This window comes from Corapipo altera, unplaced genomic scaffold, assembly GCF_003945725.1.
Source record: "Corapipo altera isolate COAL_440 unplaced genomic scaffold, ASM394572v1 53, whole genome shotgun sequence".
NCBI lineage: Eukaryota > Metazoa > Chordata > Aves > Passeriformes > Pipridae > Corapipo > Corapipo altera.
The window spans coordinates 7,634,432-7,656,359 of record NW_020884900.1 but is presented as its reverse complement, the minus strand read 5'-3'; the positions used below and the strand labels follow the sequence as shown (position 1 = coordinate 7,656,359).

At 36.2% G+C, this 21,928-nt stretch overlaps 1 protein-coding gene across 37 annotated transcripts in view; it reads right to left on the bottom strand.

Annotated features, from left to right (window-relative positions):
* KCNMA1 (potassium calcium-activated channel subfamily M alpha 1) overlaps positions 1–21,928 on the bottom strand; it is a 462,597-nt gene that overhangs the window by 56,762 nt on the left and 383,907 nt on the right. For 35 of the 37 annotated variants that reach the window (XM_027649629.1, XM_027649636.1, XM_027649631.1 and 32 more), the window contains one exon: positions 10,840–10,933. In XM_027649629.1, coding sequence (XP_027505430.1) covers positions 10,840–10,933 — 94 coding nt within the window. Of the gene's footprint in view, positions 1–10,839; positions 10,934–15,203; positions 15,498–21,928 lie in introns of all 37 variants that reach the window. The other 2 variants (XM_027649625.1, XM_027649626.1) reach the window with 1 other exon arrangement.

Here is a 21,928-nt window from a genome sequence, read left to right as displayed (position 1 = left end):
TCTAAGTGTTTTTGCTGCAAGATTTTAAAGCACGCGGCTTCTCAAAGGGGAAGCAAATGAAAGACATTTTTATAAACTTGCTTTCCAGCTATATAGCTACATCTAAGCACAGATACATACAGGTTCTTTAATTTATATGCTAAAATCAAACATTAAGCTAAGTACTAAGTGACTCCAACACTCTTGGATAGTAGTGAGGACCTCAAAGTGACTGCATTATACAATAGCATTAGGAGAATTGTGTTCACAAGGCACAGGTTAAACCGATCCTCAGATCTTACATTTAAGGAGGGAATTGAGTTTTGTCTGGAAAGCCACAGTCTTTACCTCAGGTTTTTATCATGAATGCTTGAAATATGCTGATATAGAATTGTAACATTTCAAGGAAGAAAATATCTGCAATGTAGGAATATGCTAAGTACTCTGAGACAGGTATCCAAATTTTTAAGAAGTTTGCCTTTTAAAGACTGTTAAAGAAATGCTCATATTGTCTGAGCTCTTAAAACTGCAAAGTTTTCTGCTTTTAAAGCATTTGAGCCAGCATACTGTGGTAAGAACCTCTATTCTGTATCATCTACTAAAGCAGACTGTGAACACAGTGTATGATATAGGTTAATTTACCCTGAATATAGTACGGTAAATTACCATGCAACCAACAGTTATATTTGCATGCCTGAGAAAGGTATAATCTTGCATTCCGTCAAGGTGATTAATTAGTGTAATTTTATAATCACTGATTACAGACCCATCGAAATCACTGTAAGATTCTCACACATTTCATTCAAACAGGGTCAACTCCAAAGAAAGTTCCTCAAAAAAGTTGAGAAACTATTAATACAATGTTCCACTTAAACAAGAATCTTTTGATGCTTTAAGACAATCAATGCACTACATGGCAAAGGCATAAGTCAGACTCATCCGGAAAAAAGAAACACTATGTTTTCAAAGTTGAAACTGGCAGCAGAGAAGCATCTAGGGGATTACCTGGAGTCTCTGACCCTACTCCAGGTTTAATAATGACAGCCTTGCATAAGTGTGCTATCTCTCTTGTAGGAAGCCGAGATGAAAAAGCTGTACCAAAGGGGTCTATTGTGAGGGTTTGGTTGAGTTTTTTGTTGTGTTTTCCTTTTTTTTTTTCTTTTAATTTCTGGAAAAATATCTAGACGCTACATTCTCTTACTCCATTCATCAGCAATCTGCAGCCATGGTAGTTTGGACTGAGAGCTAACTGTGATACTGTTTATTGGGCATTCCCCATCTCCTCATAGTTGCATGTGGTACAATAAGGTCTGCAACTGTGAACACAGTAACATTCGAAGGTTGTCCTAATGTTCAGACAACACTTAGTGGTGCCCTGTCCTAGCTATTTTTTCCAATGGAATAGGTCAGCTATATGTTCAAAAATAAGAAAGTTTGCCAAAAGATTAGGAATCTTCAGGAGTTTCCACTGAGAAATGTTTTTCTTTCTGTTGCTTCAGGGTTTATGCTTTTTTACCCCCAATACTTTCACAAAACGTTTCTTCATGAGTTTTCCTAGAAGAGCATTGAAACAAAAGCAAAGTTCACTGATGAAATCACCTTCTTTTCCTTTCAGAAATCAAATGCAGATAATAAGGAATTTTCTTTTTCCACCATCCTTCATCAGAGAAACTATAACAAAGCAATTTAAAAAAATGCCTCATTCTAATTTTCTAATCAGTGTTTCTTTTCTGCTCTGAGATATAAAACTAAATAGATCATCTGAAGCTTTAACACAGAGTACTTAGCAATACTCCAATCCCAGTCACAAAAACAATTCACAAAAATGATACAAACTGAAATGAATGTTATAACAAAGCAGGTGGTAACAGACATTTGACATCTAATTATGGTCAAATGCCTTGAGGTTTGAGGCAGTTTTTAGAGTATGAGTGCTCAAAGCCTAGTATAGTTCTTTTGGGCTCTGCATTCTGAAAGGAATATTCAAAGCAGTTTGTGGCAAAGGTTTACTAGAATATCTTAGATTTAAACATAAGTGGGCTATGGAAAGAAAAAAGACTATGAATTGTCAGATATAACTCCCTGTTGAAGTTTTAGGTAACAAATTGTGATTTTTTTGAAAAAAGCTTCACTTTTTTTTGTTGTTGTTTTTTTTTTTGTTTTTTTTTTTTTTAATCAATACATGCACCTATTCACATATCATAAACTGTTTGGACTCTGTTTCACTGCTTGGAGTATAGCAAGGGGAAACTTAAAGGAAGCAAACAGGATGGGACACACAACAGGAAAGTATGCTAAGAGATACTACTGTAGTACTTCTACTCTAGGAGAATGGATTATTGCCTGAGGAAACTGTGATAAGACTTAACCACACTGTGTTTCAGAATCTGTGGGGTTTTACACGTAAGTGTGTTTATTAAATTTAAGTCTTCTGGGCTAAGATATTATTTTAATCTCTCTCATTCATTCTCAGTAAAGTGATTCCTTAAGATGTCTATGGAGGTTGAAAACTCTTTGCTACTAAGGTCCAACTTTGTCCTCAGATGTTAGAAGATATGTACTTATGTATTTAAAAACGGAATTGATCAGAACAGTAATAAAATAGTATTACTACTTTGGACACATACATCCTCATTAATCGGATGATCTAAACCTGTTTGGCAAATACTAAAAATTAATTAAGACAGACATACAGAGAGGCCAAGGCTGTCAAATCTGCCTAAGGCGTTTGGACACCCTCTTCCCATTAAAATTTATATTACACAAAGCATTACAGTTGTTGCCCTTACAGCCAAATCATGGACTGAATGTTTCTAGAGCCTCTCTGCCTCCTCACCCTTGAAGATGGTCCTGTCAAGCTGTACTTGAGTCACACTGGCAGGCTACTGTAGAAATGCTTATATTTGTGCTGAATTATTATGGTCTCCCAGGCTGTAAAGTCATCTGCTTCAAAAATTCAAATCATAGGCAGAAAAACACCTAACAATTTAATACATACTCTTTGTTTTAATTGAGATGATAGTTTTTGTTGTTTGTAATGACCAAAGCATTTGGTCATTCCATCTAGGAAAAGACAGGCATGTGTAGCCTGTATGGGAGGAAAGGAAGAAAAGTTAATGTTCCTTCATCCACAACATCAGTTTAAAAATAGCTTCCCTGGTTCTTATGGCAGATATTACATACGCATGACTTAAAATGAAGAGCAAAGTACCATCTTTTCAAGGTTCTGAAGAGCATATAATGCCACTTATGTGCAATTAAACTTGAAAACGACGCTAAATGCCATGCTACAGCTGCAACCCCAAAAAGCCTGCCTGGAAGAAAACAGCCTAAAGCAAAACCATAAATCCCATTGCCAGCAAACCTACTGCAAGGAAGTCAGCAATACATTTTAAAGAGAACTGTTTTCCTAGAACACATTTATAACTACTCCAAAATTGGAGTTTTTGAGCCTGAAACTTTTGAGTACTGACTGGGGATGGACAGAACTGAAAAGACCATTCCAGACTAAAACGGCCGCCTCATTAAATTACTATTGTTTAGCAAAACCTTGTATTTTGTCACCCTTGTCTTAACCCTCTTGCTATTTATATGCAATGAGCAACATACCCTCACTGACCTGCAGTGGAACTACTCAATGTGCTGAGCACTGAGAACAAGAAAACTATACAACCAGTAGGGAGGACCCTGGTGCTGTTTAAAAATAAACTGTAGTCTGATAGTCTTTACATATTAGTAAGACAAGGTTTTAGCTTCTTTTTATTCTGCCCTACAACAAAATTCTCCTTACATAAAGTCAAGAGCAAAACACACCTGGGAAAAAAACACAACTTCTCTCTAATCTGTGTTTGTTAAAGTCTGCAATTATGCCTTTCTCAGGTAGATATAATGTATCTGGATTTTGTGCACAAAAAGATGTTTAGCAGTCTTCTGCTCAAGATTCAGGGTCTTGAAACTCACGCTGCCTGTGGTTCAGGAATTTTGAGTTTTCCTACCTGAGTTATGTGGATGTATCTTTGCAAGAATGTGTACACACATACTTAATTTTAGGAGGAAGAAGAGGGTTTGCTGAAGGTAAAATAGGAATTGAAGACACTAGAGAATGTCTCATGTCTTTAAAATTTCTCCTACAACTACCCTAACAAATTGTGGCAATTAACATGCTGTTAGTGTTAGATGTAAGCAGCCAGTGCAGGTGCTAATAATTGAAAAAGCATTTAGAGCTTTTACACCCTGGCTGAATATTTCATGATGTGCTGCATGTTTCACTATTTACTCAGTGGGCCTCTGTCACTTCAATCTTCTCTGATTGCTTTGACTGGTGCTATAAAGCTCAACCAAGATAGAGTGACGGCTTGTCACAGGCAAACTCCAGTGACTCTAGCAGCTCACTGGGACTAGCTATGAAGGTTGTCAAGACATTCTGATGGAATTCAGCAAATGTTTTGTGACTAATACACCCAACATTTGTCGGCTACCATTAGCCATTCCCTGTGACCCCGCAGTCTGTGTGGATAGCATTAAGTTGTAATGAGAATTTGTTGCCTGTGTGTGTTACACTAATGACACTCTCTCACTGATCTTTCCTTTCACAGGTTAATCAGAAATGAAATTTCTAAGGATTCAGTGCCCAGATGCACTGGGTTTTCGAGAAGAAAACCCAGTGTGACAAGAGAAAGAAAACCGGCAGTTTACTATTAAATGCTTTCATTGTCATATTCAGAAGCTATCCTAATAGTGGCTAATATCTCATACTGTCTTTTTCCTTAAATCCGAAAAGTAGACTATATGTAATACATTGGTTGGTACCTAGTGCCCTGTGCTGTCTAATGGGCTGAATTAAAGTCCCAAGAAAACTAACAATTCTCCTTCCTTTCCTCTTGCTCTGCTCAAATGTTTCTGGTTTTATTATTTTCAGAAGCCTTATTAAAGATTTCACATTAATTTATCAAGACTACTAAGAATACTGATATAAAGCTATTTCCTGTAAGAATCTTGCTCTTTAAAGTATCTTGATATCTCAGGACATGATCAGAATAAGTTTCTGAAGTATGAATCCTCTCACATTAAAAAGTAACAAAATAGCTAACTTCTAGACTTTCACATAAGCAATTTAATGAGGGGAAGACAAGGCACAAAGTCAATGTGTCTATTGGTTTTAATATTTCCCATTTTTATCTACTGAAGCTGCAGAACTTGCAATCTTTGAGGGGTAGGAAAACGTACCTAAAAAGTAATTTTTCATTTGTAAAAAATAAACCCACAGTTAGGTAGCATCATAAAATATAGGAGTGTTTTTGTCACTTAAATGAAATGTGTGACCTTATGATAAAAGCTACCACCTTTGATAGTTGAAGTTTATAAGAACACATTATTTTCTTTAAATCCGGTTTATAGCTAAAGAGCTTATTCCTTCCATTGCCTTGATCTGAGTGGATCTTCTATTATCCTGAATTCCATAAAAAATATTAGGGTTTTTTTCCTGGAAAATTCTCCTTTTCTTTCCCAGTACTGCTCTCTCATCTCAGAAAGACTTGTGAAAGATTTCACAGTAACATAAAAAAAAAATTCTGATACTGTTCTTATTCCCATGGCTTACAACACAACTACCAGTGGTAGCAGCAGCCAGAAGGCTAACATATAATACCACCTATCATTCAAATAATTTAATTCTATAAACTTGTTAAAAACAGGTCTAGGATAACATAGTGACATAACACTGAACTATGCCTGTTGTTCATGTTGGTTGTAGTGAAGTTTTAAGACAGGATCAAGAAGTGAAATGTACTATTATATACCTGCTGTGTTGCAGCTTGGTTATTGTTGCATATTAGCACTGCATAAAGGCAAGATATAAATCTGAGATGACATGCTGGAAATTTCCAAGGCTGAGAGATGTAAATATATACCATTACTACGGTTATCAGTGAGCTTTCACCTTTTCAAACCTTACCTTCATGCCTAGTTTAAGGGAGTCATGGGAAATGATCAGACTGAAATTATTTTACCAGTTTTGGCTTGAGAAATGTTCCCTTCTAGATCTGTCATCACGTTTCTTTTGGTTTCTGCGAGAAAGTTCACAGTTTCAGCTCATGAAAGGGCAGCACTACAATGGTAGGGGCAATACAAATTCATCCTGAGTGGCACACTAGCAGAAATGTGTATGCACATTTAAGTGGATGTGGCTTAGTGGGTGGATGAGGAGATAAATGTGCACAGCCATTGTTCATATACTTAGGATATTATATCCAACTTCAGGAAAAAAGACAGGAGGCTTCCTCCTCAACTTCAGATAAATAATCTCATTAGGCTTCTGGAAAAGTATGCCAAAGAGCTCACTTTTTTCTCTGTCACTTAGCTGGGTTTTGACAGTCTCTGAGCAAGTTTTATGGTTTGGTTGGAAATTATTTAAGATCCTCGATCAAAAAAAATCCTCAGGCTTACGAAATTCTCCTTGGCAACACACTGAAAACCCAGTGTCCTCTGATGCCTCTGATTCTTATGTGATCAGGGACACTAATGATAATGACCCTTTGCTGAGTATGCTACTTGTCTAGAGGCCTATGTCAACTACACCACTACATACAGAGTGGACAGGGACAAACTATTTGTTTGCTCTTCAGGCCCCTTGGGCCCTGTCATATGCTATTTGTTCTTGCATTAAGAGGTAGTTTGACTCAGCTGGGCTGACATTTCCTTCAAGTCAGTGTATTCCACTCATGCAGTAGCAGCTAGAAAAGCATTAAGTATGGACTTGAGCCTCAGCAACAATCCTTTTAAGTGGCTTTTTTGATTCATATCCAGGCCTTTCACATTTTTACTGGTCATTCTGAATCCAAAATGACATATTTTTTTTAAAACTAGCTTTGCTACTTGATATTCAGGCAACATAGCCTCTTCATAGCTAACGTGGCTGCTCATCAATAATATGCACTGAAACCTGCAACTGAGATGAACAGGTGACTGATATTGCTGCATGACACCAGAGGCATCAATTGGTTCTACTTTTCTTCTCCGTCTCATGAAGGAGACCTGATATGTGATTATTCTGTCACTCACAGCTTTCCTTCCTTTTGCTTCCATCTAAATTTTACTTTTTATTGTAATAGGATGTCTTTGTGTTCACATCTCAACAGGAGAAGTAGCCATTTTTTCCTGTTGGAGTTTAAGTTATTTTTAAGAAGTATCCATGTTCTTATGGGTTTAATGGGACAGACTTTTGCTGATGTAAGACAGGTAAAAATAACCGTGACGATGCAAAGTATTTTTCTGGTTAATTTGCATTTGTAGCTACTGTTGGAATTTGAAATATTTGTTTCTTATTGATTAGAGTCTTCTAGCATTGCATCAGTGTGATTCTGCTCATGTCATTTGATGTGATGCAGGATTCAGTTAGAACAGTGACTTTCTAAATGTGAATCTAGACCATCTGTGATGTACACAAAGAGCATTTTTATGTCAATCACCTATCTATATCAGTAATTTATTGTAATTTAGGGTCATCAAAAAGATGACATTAAAAAGATGCCTCCAATCTATTTATCTGGTTCACATTTGGTAATACAGCGTTCTACTTATGTGTGACTAAATCTCAAAAACTCCCATTTTCTGACCAGGTCACATCACTTGTCATGTCCCAGAGAATTCCTGTGATACAGTTTCTATCCTCTGTTCTATTTCAGTGATAGCAGAAGTCATAAAGTTTTATCCCATAGCATAATACCTTCTTCCCTGATTTGACCTAGTCACTGTGGGAATCTAAAATCTATGTGGCATTTTCAACATTATCCTAACTGTAGGGATGCTCAGAATGTGATTCAAGAGTCACAATTCAGATTAAATTTTTTTAAATGAACTTCTCATATATTTGTCCTTTCCACGCTCCAGACTTCTTGCACTCCAGCACCCCTCTAGATCCAGGACCATAGCTGACGAAAAATTTGCAAAGTAGCCATCTGTTTCAAGGCAGGTGGGATAGGGTCAAAACTGACTTTGAAAAGTAGCTTTTAAAGTAAATTTAGGAAAAAACTTGTAAAGATAAATATCAGCTACAGACATGACAGATTTACCTCTCGGGTACTTCTAGCTGCTATACACTAAAGATTTCTGGGCAGAAAAGCAAGTACCTGTCACTTTAAGTAATCTACGAGGATACAAAATAGCAGATAATACAGTCCACCTTTGTTTATCGGAAAGAAGAAAAGAGTTTGACCATTACAAACAAAGCTTAACAGAGCTCTCTTCTGATTCAATCCATGTTGTCTTATTTAGCACCTTGAACCAAAGTTAAGTCAGTGTAGATAAAAAGTAAAATGAAGAGACGGTTGGGTCTGGGGAGCAGCTGAGGGTGCGAACACAGGGTTGGAGAATAAATTTAGCAGCAGTGAAGAAGAGGAAGAAAACAATGTCTGGATTTGGAAGCCTGGCAAGTTCTCCACTCACTGCTCAACCTGTGTTTAGCAATTCTGATGTGCTACTGAGCAGACAGCTCAGGCTCAGGACGACTACTCTCCCTCAGTCCCTCTTCAGCAGGCAATGAAAGCAGGCTCTACTTTGAAAATCTTCCCCCATCATGCAAACTGACACAGGCATGCTTTTCAAAAACCCACAGCCAATCTGTTGATCATTACTTATTTACAAAGGCCTTCGGGCAGAAAGTCCTGTAAAAACCATACTTGATACGGTATACACTAGCTTTTTCTGCTTGTGGAAAAAAGTACCCCTAAGGCTACCTCAAACCATCACTTTCTATTGCACATAAAATGTACCGTGTAACACTAAAGTATTTAATATATATGGTATAATATATCTACAGGAAAGGCATTTGTGTAGAAGTATGTTACCCTGTATTTGGTAATTTGATGTTTTGCTGAAGGCTATGACTTGAAAAAGCCTGCACCTAGTACAGAGGACCTGTCATCTCAGTACCCAAGAGCCAATAGAATAAAGAAGTACCCTTAAGCAGCAAAACTTTGACACAGCTTTGAAGCATATGAAAACAGTATAACTCCCCAGAATTATTATTACTCAAGATCAAAGAAATGAGGCATACTTTACATAGCAAACAGGGACAGTGTGTTCAGCTCCAAATGTTTCAGCTTTCTCTCTCTCTCCCTCTCTCTTTCTTCTTACTTCTACTTCCCCAAAATTAGGATTTGGGGGAAGGTGAGTGGGGAAATCTCCCACATGTTTAAATTTTAAGCAGTTAAAACTATTAACACCAGATAAGAGGACTGTCCAAAGGTAAGTAAGTTGACGATGCTAGCATGACAACTGGCACCATAAAAATGAGAAGTTTGCCAGTATGCTCATTTTATTCTTCCTCATAAACTGTAAACAAGCATGTAAATCAGTGTCATATGGGCAAGGCTGAACTAACAGGAAGTCAGAGAGCTTTTAATGATACATTTAACAGAAATAGATGGTAAATAGGAAAAAAAAAGCCACAGCTGGGTGCATTTTCTTCTGTGAATCAATCTCACTTTTGGTTCTGTAGTCTAAACAGAGATGAGGACGACTTGTAGAAGTTAAGTCCTTGAATATGCCCTACATTGCAGAAACAATAAACAAATATGGATGTTTCTGTAACTGGCCAAAGAAAATTCCAATCTAGCAACTGAAATACAATGAGAAATATCACCTAGCTGTATCCAGAATCATTAAAGGAACAAAATAATTGTCAATAATAAAAATATTGAAGGATTTTATATATGGAAAGAATTACATATTTGTATCCATTTTTTTTTCACTTGAAAAGACACAGTTATACACACACATAAATCTCAAATTGCATAAATGTGTCTGTTTACATGTATCAATAAGTTTACATTTTTCTGTGTGCATATATATATATATATATACACACACACACATACAGTGGAAAATCTCTGCTATAGTATTTATGGATACAGTTATGGACTGAGGTTCCAGCCTGACTGCCTAAGATATGCAAAATCAGAGCAGGAACAGCCTCCTTGCAGAAAACTCTATGTCTACAATGTGATCCTATTCTGACTGACTTGAGCAGGTAAAAGGCGAAGCATAGTGAGACAGAATGAAAATGCCATATTATTTTAATGGATTCCAATTTCCTTTTGCAGTTCTCATTTTAACAAATCTCTTAGAGGTAATTTGTCCTGTGGAAAGAAACTACACAGTTATGCAAAGCAGTACTGTTGTAAAATAATGTACACATAGCAACAGGGGAAAAATATCACTAACAAGATGATGTTTTCATCACCCACTTTTAGAGTATATACTACCCTCTTAAAAATCCCTGTATTTCATAATTAATGTGCTTTTAGCTTGACTAAAACTGAGTTAGTTTTGAACTTTGCTTTGGCAAGTACATATATTATTAGACTTTTTTATCAGTCTAAATCAATTAACCGAAATTTGATTTCAATCGACAGGATAAAAGGAAGGTAATATTCAGGTTCATTTTTGATTGTGATGATACATCTCACATATGGCCTTAAGTACAGAAAACAGTACTCAGAGGGAATCCAACAAAAAGAGAATTGCCTGAGGCAAACTAACCACATGAGTTCCCCTGATTGGTTAGTGCTATCATTAGTGCCACTGCTGTTTAAGAACTACACATGGACAGGACAGGGTGACAGCTAAGACTTTAAAGCCTATGTATTTTTCAAACAGCTTTTCAAACTGTTTTTCATGACAGAATTTTTTTTCAGCTCTATCATTAACTGCTGACAAGCTGACAGAATAAATACTTCAGCCTTTCAGAAACCATCTAACAATCTTTTTTTTCACCCCCCTCTGCTTATTTTTGATGTGGGGGGAGGAGAAGTGGAAGGAAGGAAGAAAGCAGATGAAGATATGGGTTTCTTACAGTCTTACCTCATCAGCTTGGGTGAAGAGTTGGGTGAATTTCTCATGCCTCCGTTTCGCTGCTTTTTTTTGGGTGATAGTGTCGACGGCTGCTCATCTTCAACTGGAAATATAAGGAACTTATGAGATTAAGTACTGCTCCAAGTGCAATGTGAAATACAACTGAAGTAGCAAAGAACACACACTCTATGTCCATTCACTCACTGATACTTCATTGCTAACATAGGCCCAACAGTAATAAAAATCAAATACATGTTAGTCGAAGAGATTGGTTTGAAAGAGAAGCAGGGAAGAATATCAGGGTTTTGAACATAGGAGTTCAAATTGGTTTCATACTTCAAAAACAAAGGGGGGGAACCACATTCGGGTTATTCTTAGAGTTATTATCAGTTAATCTGCGCTACAGAAAAATAGAATTAGTGCTCTGCTATATTTCCAGACAGATAAAGTACTATTTGAAATATCAACATAACAGCTGCCAGCCTGCTTTTGCTAATGAACTAGACACCAGTTGGTTCTTGCTCCTCACATGCCAAACAACAGAGTCTTCATGAAGAGATGTAAAATATTCAATGCCTTGATGTTCAATGATTCAGTTCGTCGGGAATGTGAACGCAGCCTGCCATTGTGCACAGATCTCCAGCACAAGTCAGACCTCATTGCTCTACCCTTCTCACAAAAGGGAGTTTTAACAGGAGTGAACAGAATGAGGTTGAATGGAAGTGGGGAGACAATACCTGTATAACAGAGGATGCATGTGTTATGTAATCTTTTAATGAGGATGACGTGCATTTTCAATGACAGATCAATTTCTAGAATTAAAATCATGTACAGTTTGCCAGTCATAAACTACTCTTGGATAACTTATGTCACAATATGTATTGCTTACACAAGTGCAGTTTCCTAAGAACTCATCTATAAGAATTAACCAAGATCTTTCTTACTTCAATATTATATAACTGCACTTGATAATCTGCATGTAAACTTTACATGTGCTATCAAAGGGAATAATCTCATGCCTGCTTTCTGAAATTCACACTAATGTTGATCTATTCTAATATAGAGAAGGAAAAATAATTTTTTTTCATTCTAGTATTAACCAAAAAATATACTAGAAGACAATGTAACTGATGCCTAGGAAGCTGTTTAAAGCTAAAAGAAAAGACATTAGTAGTAGTAGCAGTAGTATCTATATTAAAAGACCTTAGTACACATTAGCAGTGCACAAGCAAAGGCTGAGAAAAAAATACTATTTGCAACAAGCTACATAGGAAAAACAACAAAACCTGGTTATCTGCCACCTGCCCTAGACTTATCTTGGAGGAAATAAAGCAACAGCCTTCTGCTATAACCCTTTTCTGACACAATTTTATTACAGACTGCATTCTAGCCTGCCATGTCTGTCTGTTTGCCCAAGCCTGTTATGGAACTTCATTTTGCCTTGGTCAAGACCAAAAAATTGGATCCTGAAAAGACAGATGTGCTCTCTTTTTATATGACTGGGCATCACCAAGCAGAAGGGATTCACAACAAAAGAAAGCATTGCAAAGGGAAAACAAAAAAACCCAACCAAATAAAGATAATCCCAAAATAAATGTCCCAAAGAGTGGTACAAAAATAATATTTAGATTAGAACAAGGACTGTCTAATAATGATTTATTGGCTAACTTAACTTTCTCCTCTTCTAGGGCAGCATCCCCAAAGACAAAGCCATTTTCTTCTCCTTTGACTTTTCTTTTTTTTCCAGATCAGAGTCCTGCAGTGTAAATGCTTGTTGATGATCAGTCAAGTGCCATTCTTTGTTTGGCTGAGAGATAACTAAGCCCACAGAAAATTCTCAAAAATATACAAATTGAAATTTTTATTCTGTGGTAGTTTGTTCATATTAAACTAGAGTATTTAGCTCTAGTATTTAGCTATGTGTACCATGAAGTGAATATGCACAGAATTACTTTATTGGTAATATCTCTGTATTTCTGATTGAAAAAAAGTGCAAGTGTTTGAGCGTTTCAGAACATTCTCTGGAAAACACTCTCAAAAATGGCCTAGTCTTTTTTAAACTTCTCTAAAAAAAGTTATTCATATCCTATTCCACACAGACAACAGGTTTCAAGAAATACACTGTGCTTTCTTTTTCTGTATAAGATATAAATATTCACTTCCAATCTGATGAATCCACCACTTAGAAGATCAAAGGAACAAGAAACATGGAAAATGTTCCTGCCGGGAAACAACAAATTATCTGGTTTGCTCTCTTGGTAGTAAAAATTCTAAATTTTACTTAATTTAATCTGCTACCATGGAGTTACAGTATGTCTGTCAAGAGATGCAATATGCCACCACAAGGGTTTGTCATACTATTTTAACAGTCTAAGGAAGATATATCAAGACCATGTGTAAAACCTTACATTAACATAAGTCAACTGTAGATATTATTGCAAGAAATATTTCTATGAACAAGAGAAAACAGTATTAAAAAAGAGTACTTTTCCAAGTTTTCAGCTAGCTAATAAGACTCCTGTCTGATCCCTTCAAATTCTGAAAGTTAGTACAATAAGAGGCTTTTGCACTTTATAGTCCAGCATTTGTGTTCTCCATTGTTGCTAGGTGATACTAACCTGCCACTCAATTAGAAACAAAGTCTTACTGTAATCATCCAGAATAACCATTTCTAGAAGTACATTTCTAGTAGTCTGCGCTTATTTTTGGTATTGCATCTGCAACAAGTAAGCTCCTTTTTTGGATATGTGCTTGTCATATTCAAACTATGTCACTGTCACCAATTGCCTGGAAAGCCCAAGGTTAATGTGGCTCACTAGTTAACACCCGTTAGCAAAGTCTTCTGAGGAATCTCAGTTTGTTGCTAAAGCAATGCCTTGTTCAAGCAAGGAAGCCATATATTCTCATTGTAGCAATGAAAGGAGATCTATCTTTATCATATCACATAAAAACAAGATTTTGTTTTTCGTTGAAATCTCTGTGCAGAGTTTACAGGGCTTCTGTATTTTAGAAACACATCTCCATAAGAATGAGGGAAGGGAATCCATGAAGTTGAAATATGTGAATAGTATATAATGGACACCATTACCTATGGCTTGGTTCCCAAAAATTTTGAAATGATAGCTCACAAGTGGTTTCTTAGTAGTAAGTAGGATATAAAAATATTTAATTATTACTCTTCAAAATACTCTTATCAATTTTCTGCATATTTAAAGAAATAGATCTAGCAAAATTTTTAGTAAAGTAATTAAATATAATTTTACTCTCATGGTTCTTGTGTCTGCATTAATTTAAAAGGGAGTCTTAAATTTGCTTGTTCTTATGAAAGACAACCATATTTGAGTAATTGGCTGTGATATATGACAACTCAACTCTGATATTGTATGCTTGCTTTTGTTAATGAGTCCCCATTTTTTACTATTTTTCATGTCTTTATACTACAGGATTTGTATTAAATACAGCCATATTATATTATGTAGACTTTCTTTACCAGTTTTCATGAAAATTGCAAATATGTTCAAGAATTGGACACAGAATTTCATAGATTCAAGAGCTTGTTTGCACCTCCCTAAGTATAACACTTAATGTACTGCTGTATCAACCTTCAGTTCACTTGTTCTAATAACAGTTTTGCAGTTCAGGAAGACTCAGTGCTAGAAAAATGTCAGGCAAGTCTAATGAGGCTTCAGATGCTCCAGTTTGTGCTGGAGTTTAATTTAAAGTTACACTGATGTTTTAACATGTTTGCTTACTCTTGAGTAAAGAGTGTTCATTACTTCAATGACATAACCTCCAGACAATATACCATCAATTGGTTTAAGATGTGCTGGTAATTTTAACAGCCTTAATGTGGAGTTGAACATCTGTAACAACATATTACTTGACTTTTTTTATTTAATTTCTAAAGCAAAATAAAGGGAATGTCTTTCAAAACAGTGGACAAGTTCATAATTTTTTTTCGTTGTTATTTTCTTACTATTTTTAAAAAAAAACTGTCCCCTTCACTGCCTCTCCCAGGTCACTAGCAGAACAGTTTACAGACACTTTTTTAAAGCCTCCAAAATACTGAAATTTGAAATAACATCTATGTTACTGAAGACCACATCAATTGGAATACCCAGTAAATTCGTTCTGCCTAGCATGTAAATGCTTCAGAGCAAATAAATCCTTTGAAAGGTAAAGCACAAACCACCCAGAAACATTAGTTGACTAGCTATCTCAATTAACTTATTAATCACCACATCTGGAGAAACCCACATCTGTAAGCACTTAAGAGAGAATTAGTAATGTCATAGGCACATGGAAAACAGACTGCAAAACCATGCACAAACCGATCTGTATTGCCTTATGCATCCAACTACTGGGCTACCTACGGAGATCTTGGTTCAACCCAGGCTTTTGGGAGTGGCAGCGGTATTTTACAGGTAAGCTGAGTGCCCTTTGCAATCTACAGTACGTAGATTTTCCTTGTTCGACAGAACTCAGTAAGTTAAGGTGCAGCAGCGAGGGGTTGTTGGGTAGGAAGAGGCTCCCTTTACGGTTATTAACAAGTGGAACAGGTTCCGGGATTCCTTCAGTGGACTTGGCATCAATCAATGCATTAGTAGTTGCATTCTTGAATTGATATGAGCATTTTGGGTAACTTGATCTAGCTGCATTCTTTACTTCTAAATAATAAGAAAAGATTTAAATTAATTTCTTTGTATTAAAAATTATTTCAAACCACAGGCATGAATCAGTTTTGATATTACATGGAAATACAGATGTTAAAGCCTAAAGTAGCAGTTCCAAAAGCAGAAACAGAGATTTATTCCTGCAGCTTTCATAAGGTTGTCTTTCTTTTCTGAAAAAGTCTTTTTATAAAAGAATACTTATAAAAGGATTATTCCACAATATTATCACCTTTAAGCAATAATCTCATCCTAGAGTAAGTATGTCTGAGGTAACACTTATTTCCCACATGTTGATAAAGGCTTAGAGATTTACTAGGTGTGGAAGATGTTTATTTCTTTGAAAGCACTGAAAATGACAGGGGAGGTAGAGCACTCTGCTGCTATTAAAATAAATAAGGAATCATAGAAAACGTAAGGTCAACACTTCAAAATTGTGCAGGCATACTTATGGAATTAAACTGATGTTTAGGTATCTACATTAAAAGTGTTGGCTATTCAGCAGTGCTGCATACCATAAATTTCTGAAGGTCATATATAGCACCTCTGTAAAGAAAATTAAAAAATCTGATTTCCTAAATATGGAGTTATCTGTGATTCTTAGTCTTCCATTGCTAATATATCAAAGCTAATTAAACACATAACCCTCCTTCCCCCCAAACAAATGGCACCCTCTGTAAAAAACAGTAAAAAAATGTTTTTCTGGTAAAAATATGCAATAAGGTTTTCTTTGAATGCTTGTTTCATTCTGAATGAGTATAGTATAGAGAAGAAGGTGTATTATTGAGTCAGTAAGATCTTATATCTAGTTATGCATTATGAAGTAAGGAGGTTAGATGGGGAGTAGTTGGTGGACTGATAAACCTGCAGTATTATTTCCATATGTTTCAATTGCCTTAAAGATTGTATGGAGAATATTGAGCAGTTAGTGGCTCCAAAGTAATTGAGGAGGTTGGCATGTTTTTTGGCATCTTTGTCTAGTTTACCAGCTAGAAACACCATCTGGTAACAGGAAAGATAAGTAAATAGCACCCCTATGCTTGCCATTTTTCTTCAAGCACAAAATCTGTCTCTCTTGCAAAAAAAGTGGGTCTATGGGAATTACAAGAGTCATTTGAAGGTACTTTTTAACAAGGTTCAACTCGCTAGTAATAAAGCATCCATTTTAATTCAGTGACCTCTGAATTGATGGCTTGCTACTACTCTGACTGAGGCAGATAGAAAAATCAGGGAGGAAAGAACTAGAGTCTGATTCACAATGTTACTCTGCTTTTTACTAATAGTAGTAACATTTAGAGTATAATAACAATAATGCATACTCATCACAGTCCACATATATTTTAAATCATCAGAGGAGAGTATATATCTTTGATTAGGAAAACTGTCACAAAAACCCCACTGTGAATAATATTGGATACACTACTTGAAAATTACTGATTTTTCCTCAGTTTCTGAGGTTTTGTCAAATTTTGTACTTCTATTTTTTATATTCCTCTGGTGAAACAATTTTCAGATGATAAAATATATCTGCAGAGACCTATCTCCCTACACAAGTCACTGGTCAAGCATGTATTTGAAGATATGCATCAATTCAGTTCTTTTTTTAAAGTATAGATAGTAATATTGGCAATAATCTTCAAAAATCTACATGCCTGCATCAAAGTATCTTCACACACAATGGAAGAAGACCAAAACTTAGTAAGCTTATCCACCCCCAATCAAGTTGTTTCATAATCTTTTTACAGCCTCTTCTGGAGTTCACTAAGTGATGGTTTCAGATACCAGACGTCACCATTAAGCAATAACGTTCCATAAAAATGTACATCTTCTGGAATATTCCATGCAGACACAAGCAAGATGTCCCAAGATTTTGTGCTTGCAGTGGCACAGCATGAATCAGAACAAAAATACTTGTCTTTTGGTAATGGCTTCATATCTGGTGTTTGGCATCATATTTAACAGTCCCACATGATCTTGTTCAGCATGAAGGCAGACTGAGCTGCTTAAAACATAACCTACTTCCCCTTATTTCCAACAGTGTGGACAGGTACTATTACTGAAAAGCAAAACACTGAGCATGGGGATAACAAGTTGCCTTTTTTTGTTCAGTCAAATTATTCCAGATTTAAAAGTTCTAACTACTGGTTTCATTCCATGACTTCTAGCTTCTTGCCTCTGACAAGAGCTCAGCTACTTCAGATGAAAGTCAAAGAAGCCCCATAGTGGATAACTGTGAAATATCTTGTATATAGGACAAGTTTCTTTCTTATTCCAAGAGTTTATGGCTCATGTCTTTTTACTCCATCTTGAAAAGCAAGGATTATAGTATAATATCTGAATATCTCATGTTTCATAGAGATAATAATCTCTTTCTCTGTTCCTCCTACAATTATATATTTCTTACCACAGAAGAATAAAACTGGTTACTCATTGTAAATGTTACTGTCAAGTTGTGCATGCACACTGTGCCCCAAAGACAGGCATGTCAGGATACACAGTAAACTACGTGTGCAAGCACAGTGCTTTCAGAGTAAAGCAGTATTACACAATTAGGTGAGAAACACAGGCCAACGCTGTCACTTCACCAGATATGTACTATAATGTGCAGAACCTAAACCACTTAAATAGCACCCTGTTGTTCAGCAAAAGCAGTTGATTTTTATTAATAATTTCTTTAAAATCTGATTGGGTTCTTGCACCACTGTGTGGGCTGATTTCCACAGAAAACATATTTGGGAAGTGAAGACTGCTGTTAGTTATATGAAACTAAATACATCCTTACATCTTGTCACTGCCTCTCTAGGTTTGGCAATCAAACTGTCTGGATTGGGGTAATTTGTTGTACTGTTGTGCAATGTCAAACCACAGCCTCCAAATCCACAAGGGTTCTCTTCCAAGTATGTGATGAGTTTAGCACCAGTGAGTCTACTGAAAGAGAACTGTTTTTCTACTCATAGTTAGATTAATTTCTTTTTATACAATACAACATATGACTTTATTTTCAATGCATATGATCACAGGACGAGTGTGATGCCTGCATTCTTTATTCTGCCCAAGTTCCTTAGAACTGTTCAGGACACTTGCTGTGAATCCGTAAGGCATTAGTATTGTACCTAAGAATAGAGACACTTACTGGTCATTTTGAGAGCAAATTTTCAACTGCTTTCCAAGAATGGTAAACAATAAGGAACAGGATAAGAGTAGAGTAAGGGTAAGACATTCCATTTTCTGTAGTATTTTCTAATTGCACCCTGAGTGAACAGTACCTACTTTTAGTAAATGCTGTATAGAACTTGCCCAAGAAACCTGTTACCATTAGAGAATTAAAATAATGTCTATAAGATGTGGGATATTAATGCAATTGTAAAGGTATTTTGATATTCCTATTCCTTACTCCCACCCTCAGGAACTCCCTTTCAAGCTCAATGAATATACACTTGCCTACAGACTGCATTAGAGCATCATGCCTGTTTCTATTTCTATACATTTTATTTATTATAATGAAGATAATTTGAATTGCAATCTGCAACTCCCTGAACATTTTTAAAACAACCAATGTAGTTAATCTAATGCCTATAGCAATCTCTATTTATTCCTTGTGAGCATACACTTGCCATAACTTAAAACTGGGCTGAGCTTTAATTTAAATGTAACAAGGCAGAATACCAGTACATTGCTTTCAACAAAATGGCTGAAACTGGCTTCAGCATGATTTGCCTGGAAGGGAAGATGAAAATGTGTTTTAAAGGAGAAAAAATATCCTGACCAAAACCAGACATTCTAAACAACCACCACCGATACCCACTACTCCTTTCCTCTCCCATCTCTATCAGCTGCTAGGCTTTCAGCACTGTTTTTCACCAGACACTAGCACAGTGTTTTCCTTCATAGTCAGCCATCAGCCAGAGCTGTCACTTGCAGATACTTCATTTTTGTTTCAGTCTAATTCATGCTGCACCCCCTTAATCTCTGGAGTGAGTAATGCATTGTCACTGTGCAGATATGCCAGATCCAGCACTAGAAGTACAGAGAGCGTTTCTAACAGTTAAACTATCTTGGTTTGAAGAAATATTTTATTTCTTCCCCCAACTTAACTGTTCTCTTTCTCCTAAACATTTTCCCAGCTGACCTCCAAAGGAGCAGTCACCATTCTGCAATCTGGCTCAGCTTTCACAGGGTGGGGGGTGAAGACAAGCTGCAGCCCTGTATTATTAAATGCAAATAATCAATATGTTGATTGAGCTTTTGGCTACCAGAGTTCTTTTGATGGGAGTGACAGTGAGCATGACTTCCCTCATTCAACGAAAAGTCTGTTTAGACTTTGCTACCTACCACTTTGTGAATCAGGCAACTGAAAATACCCACAGCAATTCCTCCAAACTGTCAGCTATTGCTGTGATTCCACCCAGCACCCCCTGTACAAGACAACAGATTAACCATTAGGCTAGATATGTTGAAAATATACAGCTTCAACCTTTCCCCAGCTAGCTCAGAGCGATGTATAGATGATTATTTCAACCGTCAGCTGCCGCATAGACTTAAACCCCTGCACAATAACTCCTGGATTCATCTGCCCCTTGTCAAACTTACACAGCTTTAGTTTGAGCATACATAGTGTGGCAGTTTCACTGCGGATCTAGAATAATCCAGACGGCTGCTGTCTCTTTGTTAACAGGAAGCTAAACTGATGAGTTTGTAATGCATTTCTTATCAAAGGTAGTTTCAGAAAAGAAAATGTGCCAAATCAGTTGGGGTTGGAGTTTAGCATACTATTAAAATATGGTTTAATCACAATATTTGTTATCTGCTAGAAAAAAACCCCAAACATTATTCACCCCTTTTAAAAATCACTTTATGCCAATGAACTATTTAGTTTACAAATTTACTTGATTTTTTCGGTGGTAACAGATGTAATGAAATCATTGACTAGAAACTGCAATATAATGGTGCTTGATGAGATACAAGAATGTTAATTTTAGAAACTGCAGAGCTGTTTTTGCTTAGTGTCTGAAATTGTAATTCAAATGAAACAGGATTGCTGTTTGGGTTTCTATGTGCATTACAAAATTAGGGAAATGCATTTCATTGTGATTTTTAATACAAAGAGAAAAGAAATATGCTGCATATCTCCACATACTAGTACCATTAGAAAAGCAGGTGAGGCTGGCTTTTAGTTGCAGTGTGCCACCTGAAGCAGATAAGAAAACATCAAGATCTGAGAATGTCAAGAATGCATCATCTCAGAACATTTTGCAAACACTGAATGGTGCTTACATGAGACATTCTCTTTGAAACAGTGCAGCCCAAGAAACGCTTCTTTTTTTTTTTTCTCCTAGTCTTGCACCTTTTGGCTAAAGCCACATAAAACTGCAAAACAAATGCATTGGTCTACTTTTTCTTTTTTTTTTTTTATTAGTATCCAGTGCTTATGTTTTGTATATACAAAATATATACATGGTCTTTCAGTCTTTATTCTTCTCGTAACAAAAAAAAAAAAAAAAGAAACAGCCACAGATATATTCCTCACCTTTGCTTTTCCCTGAATGCTGTAAAAAAGACATTTTTTAATTGAAAATGTGGAATGTTGCTAGGCTGGATCCTGTTCTGTATTCTAGATGGCTGCTCTGGTATTCTGTGAAACCATTATAAACTTTCAGTTCCTGAGCTTTTGGGGTAACATGTACATAGAGTGAAAGACAGACTGCAAAGAAGTTTGAAAACCAGCAAACTTTTAACTTGAATCTTTCAGTGAAAAAAGTCTGGGATATGGATTTACACCAACTGAATTTATTTTAGGGGTAGAGCAACTCCCTCAGGTTACCACAGAAATTTAACGTTTTTTCTTTGCTCCTCCTATTTAATTCAAGAGCATAACTATTATGAATGCTGTATCAGTTGTTATCACTTCTTTGTTACTAGGAATTCAGCAAGCAAAGAAGTGGTTTAAGTCTGTTCAGATTGTGGTTAATCTGAAATCCACTGAAGTCAGACAAAACATATGTCAGCAGACTTTAGATCAGGAGCTGTTCATACCTCATGCATATGCTGTATATGTAGGAAGAAAATCTTTCCTATACATACGGCGTATATACAGCATTTAACAATTGGCTTGTGCCATTTAGAGAGGAAAGGCTTCAGATTTCATGGATCTGGTTTCTTGTTCCCATACAGAAGTATACTGACAATATGATACTATTTGTACATAACAAACATCTTCTCTTTCCCCTGACAAGTGTGCACAGTAGAAAAAAAAGCTACTTTATTTAATTCCTAATCCAATCCCAATTTATATTTAGACTAAGTCATAGGTCCATTGAACCTTGAACATCCTTTTTGTTTCAGATTTTAATATTCCCTCATACATTTTTCTTGATTTTTAGTCCTCATTCCCCACTGCCTTTTCAAATTATGATTCACTCTGTAATTGT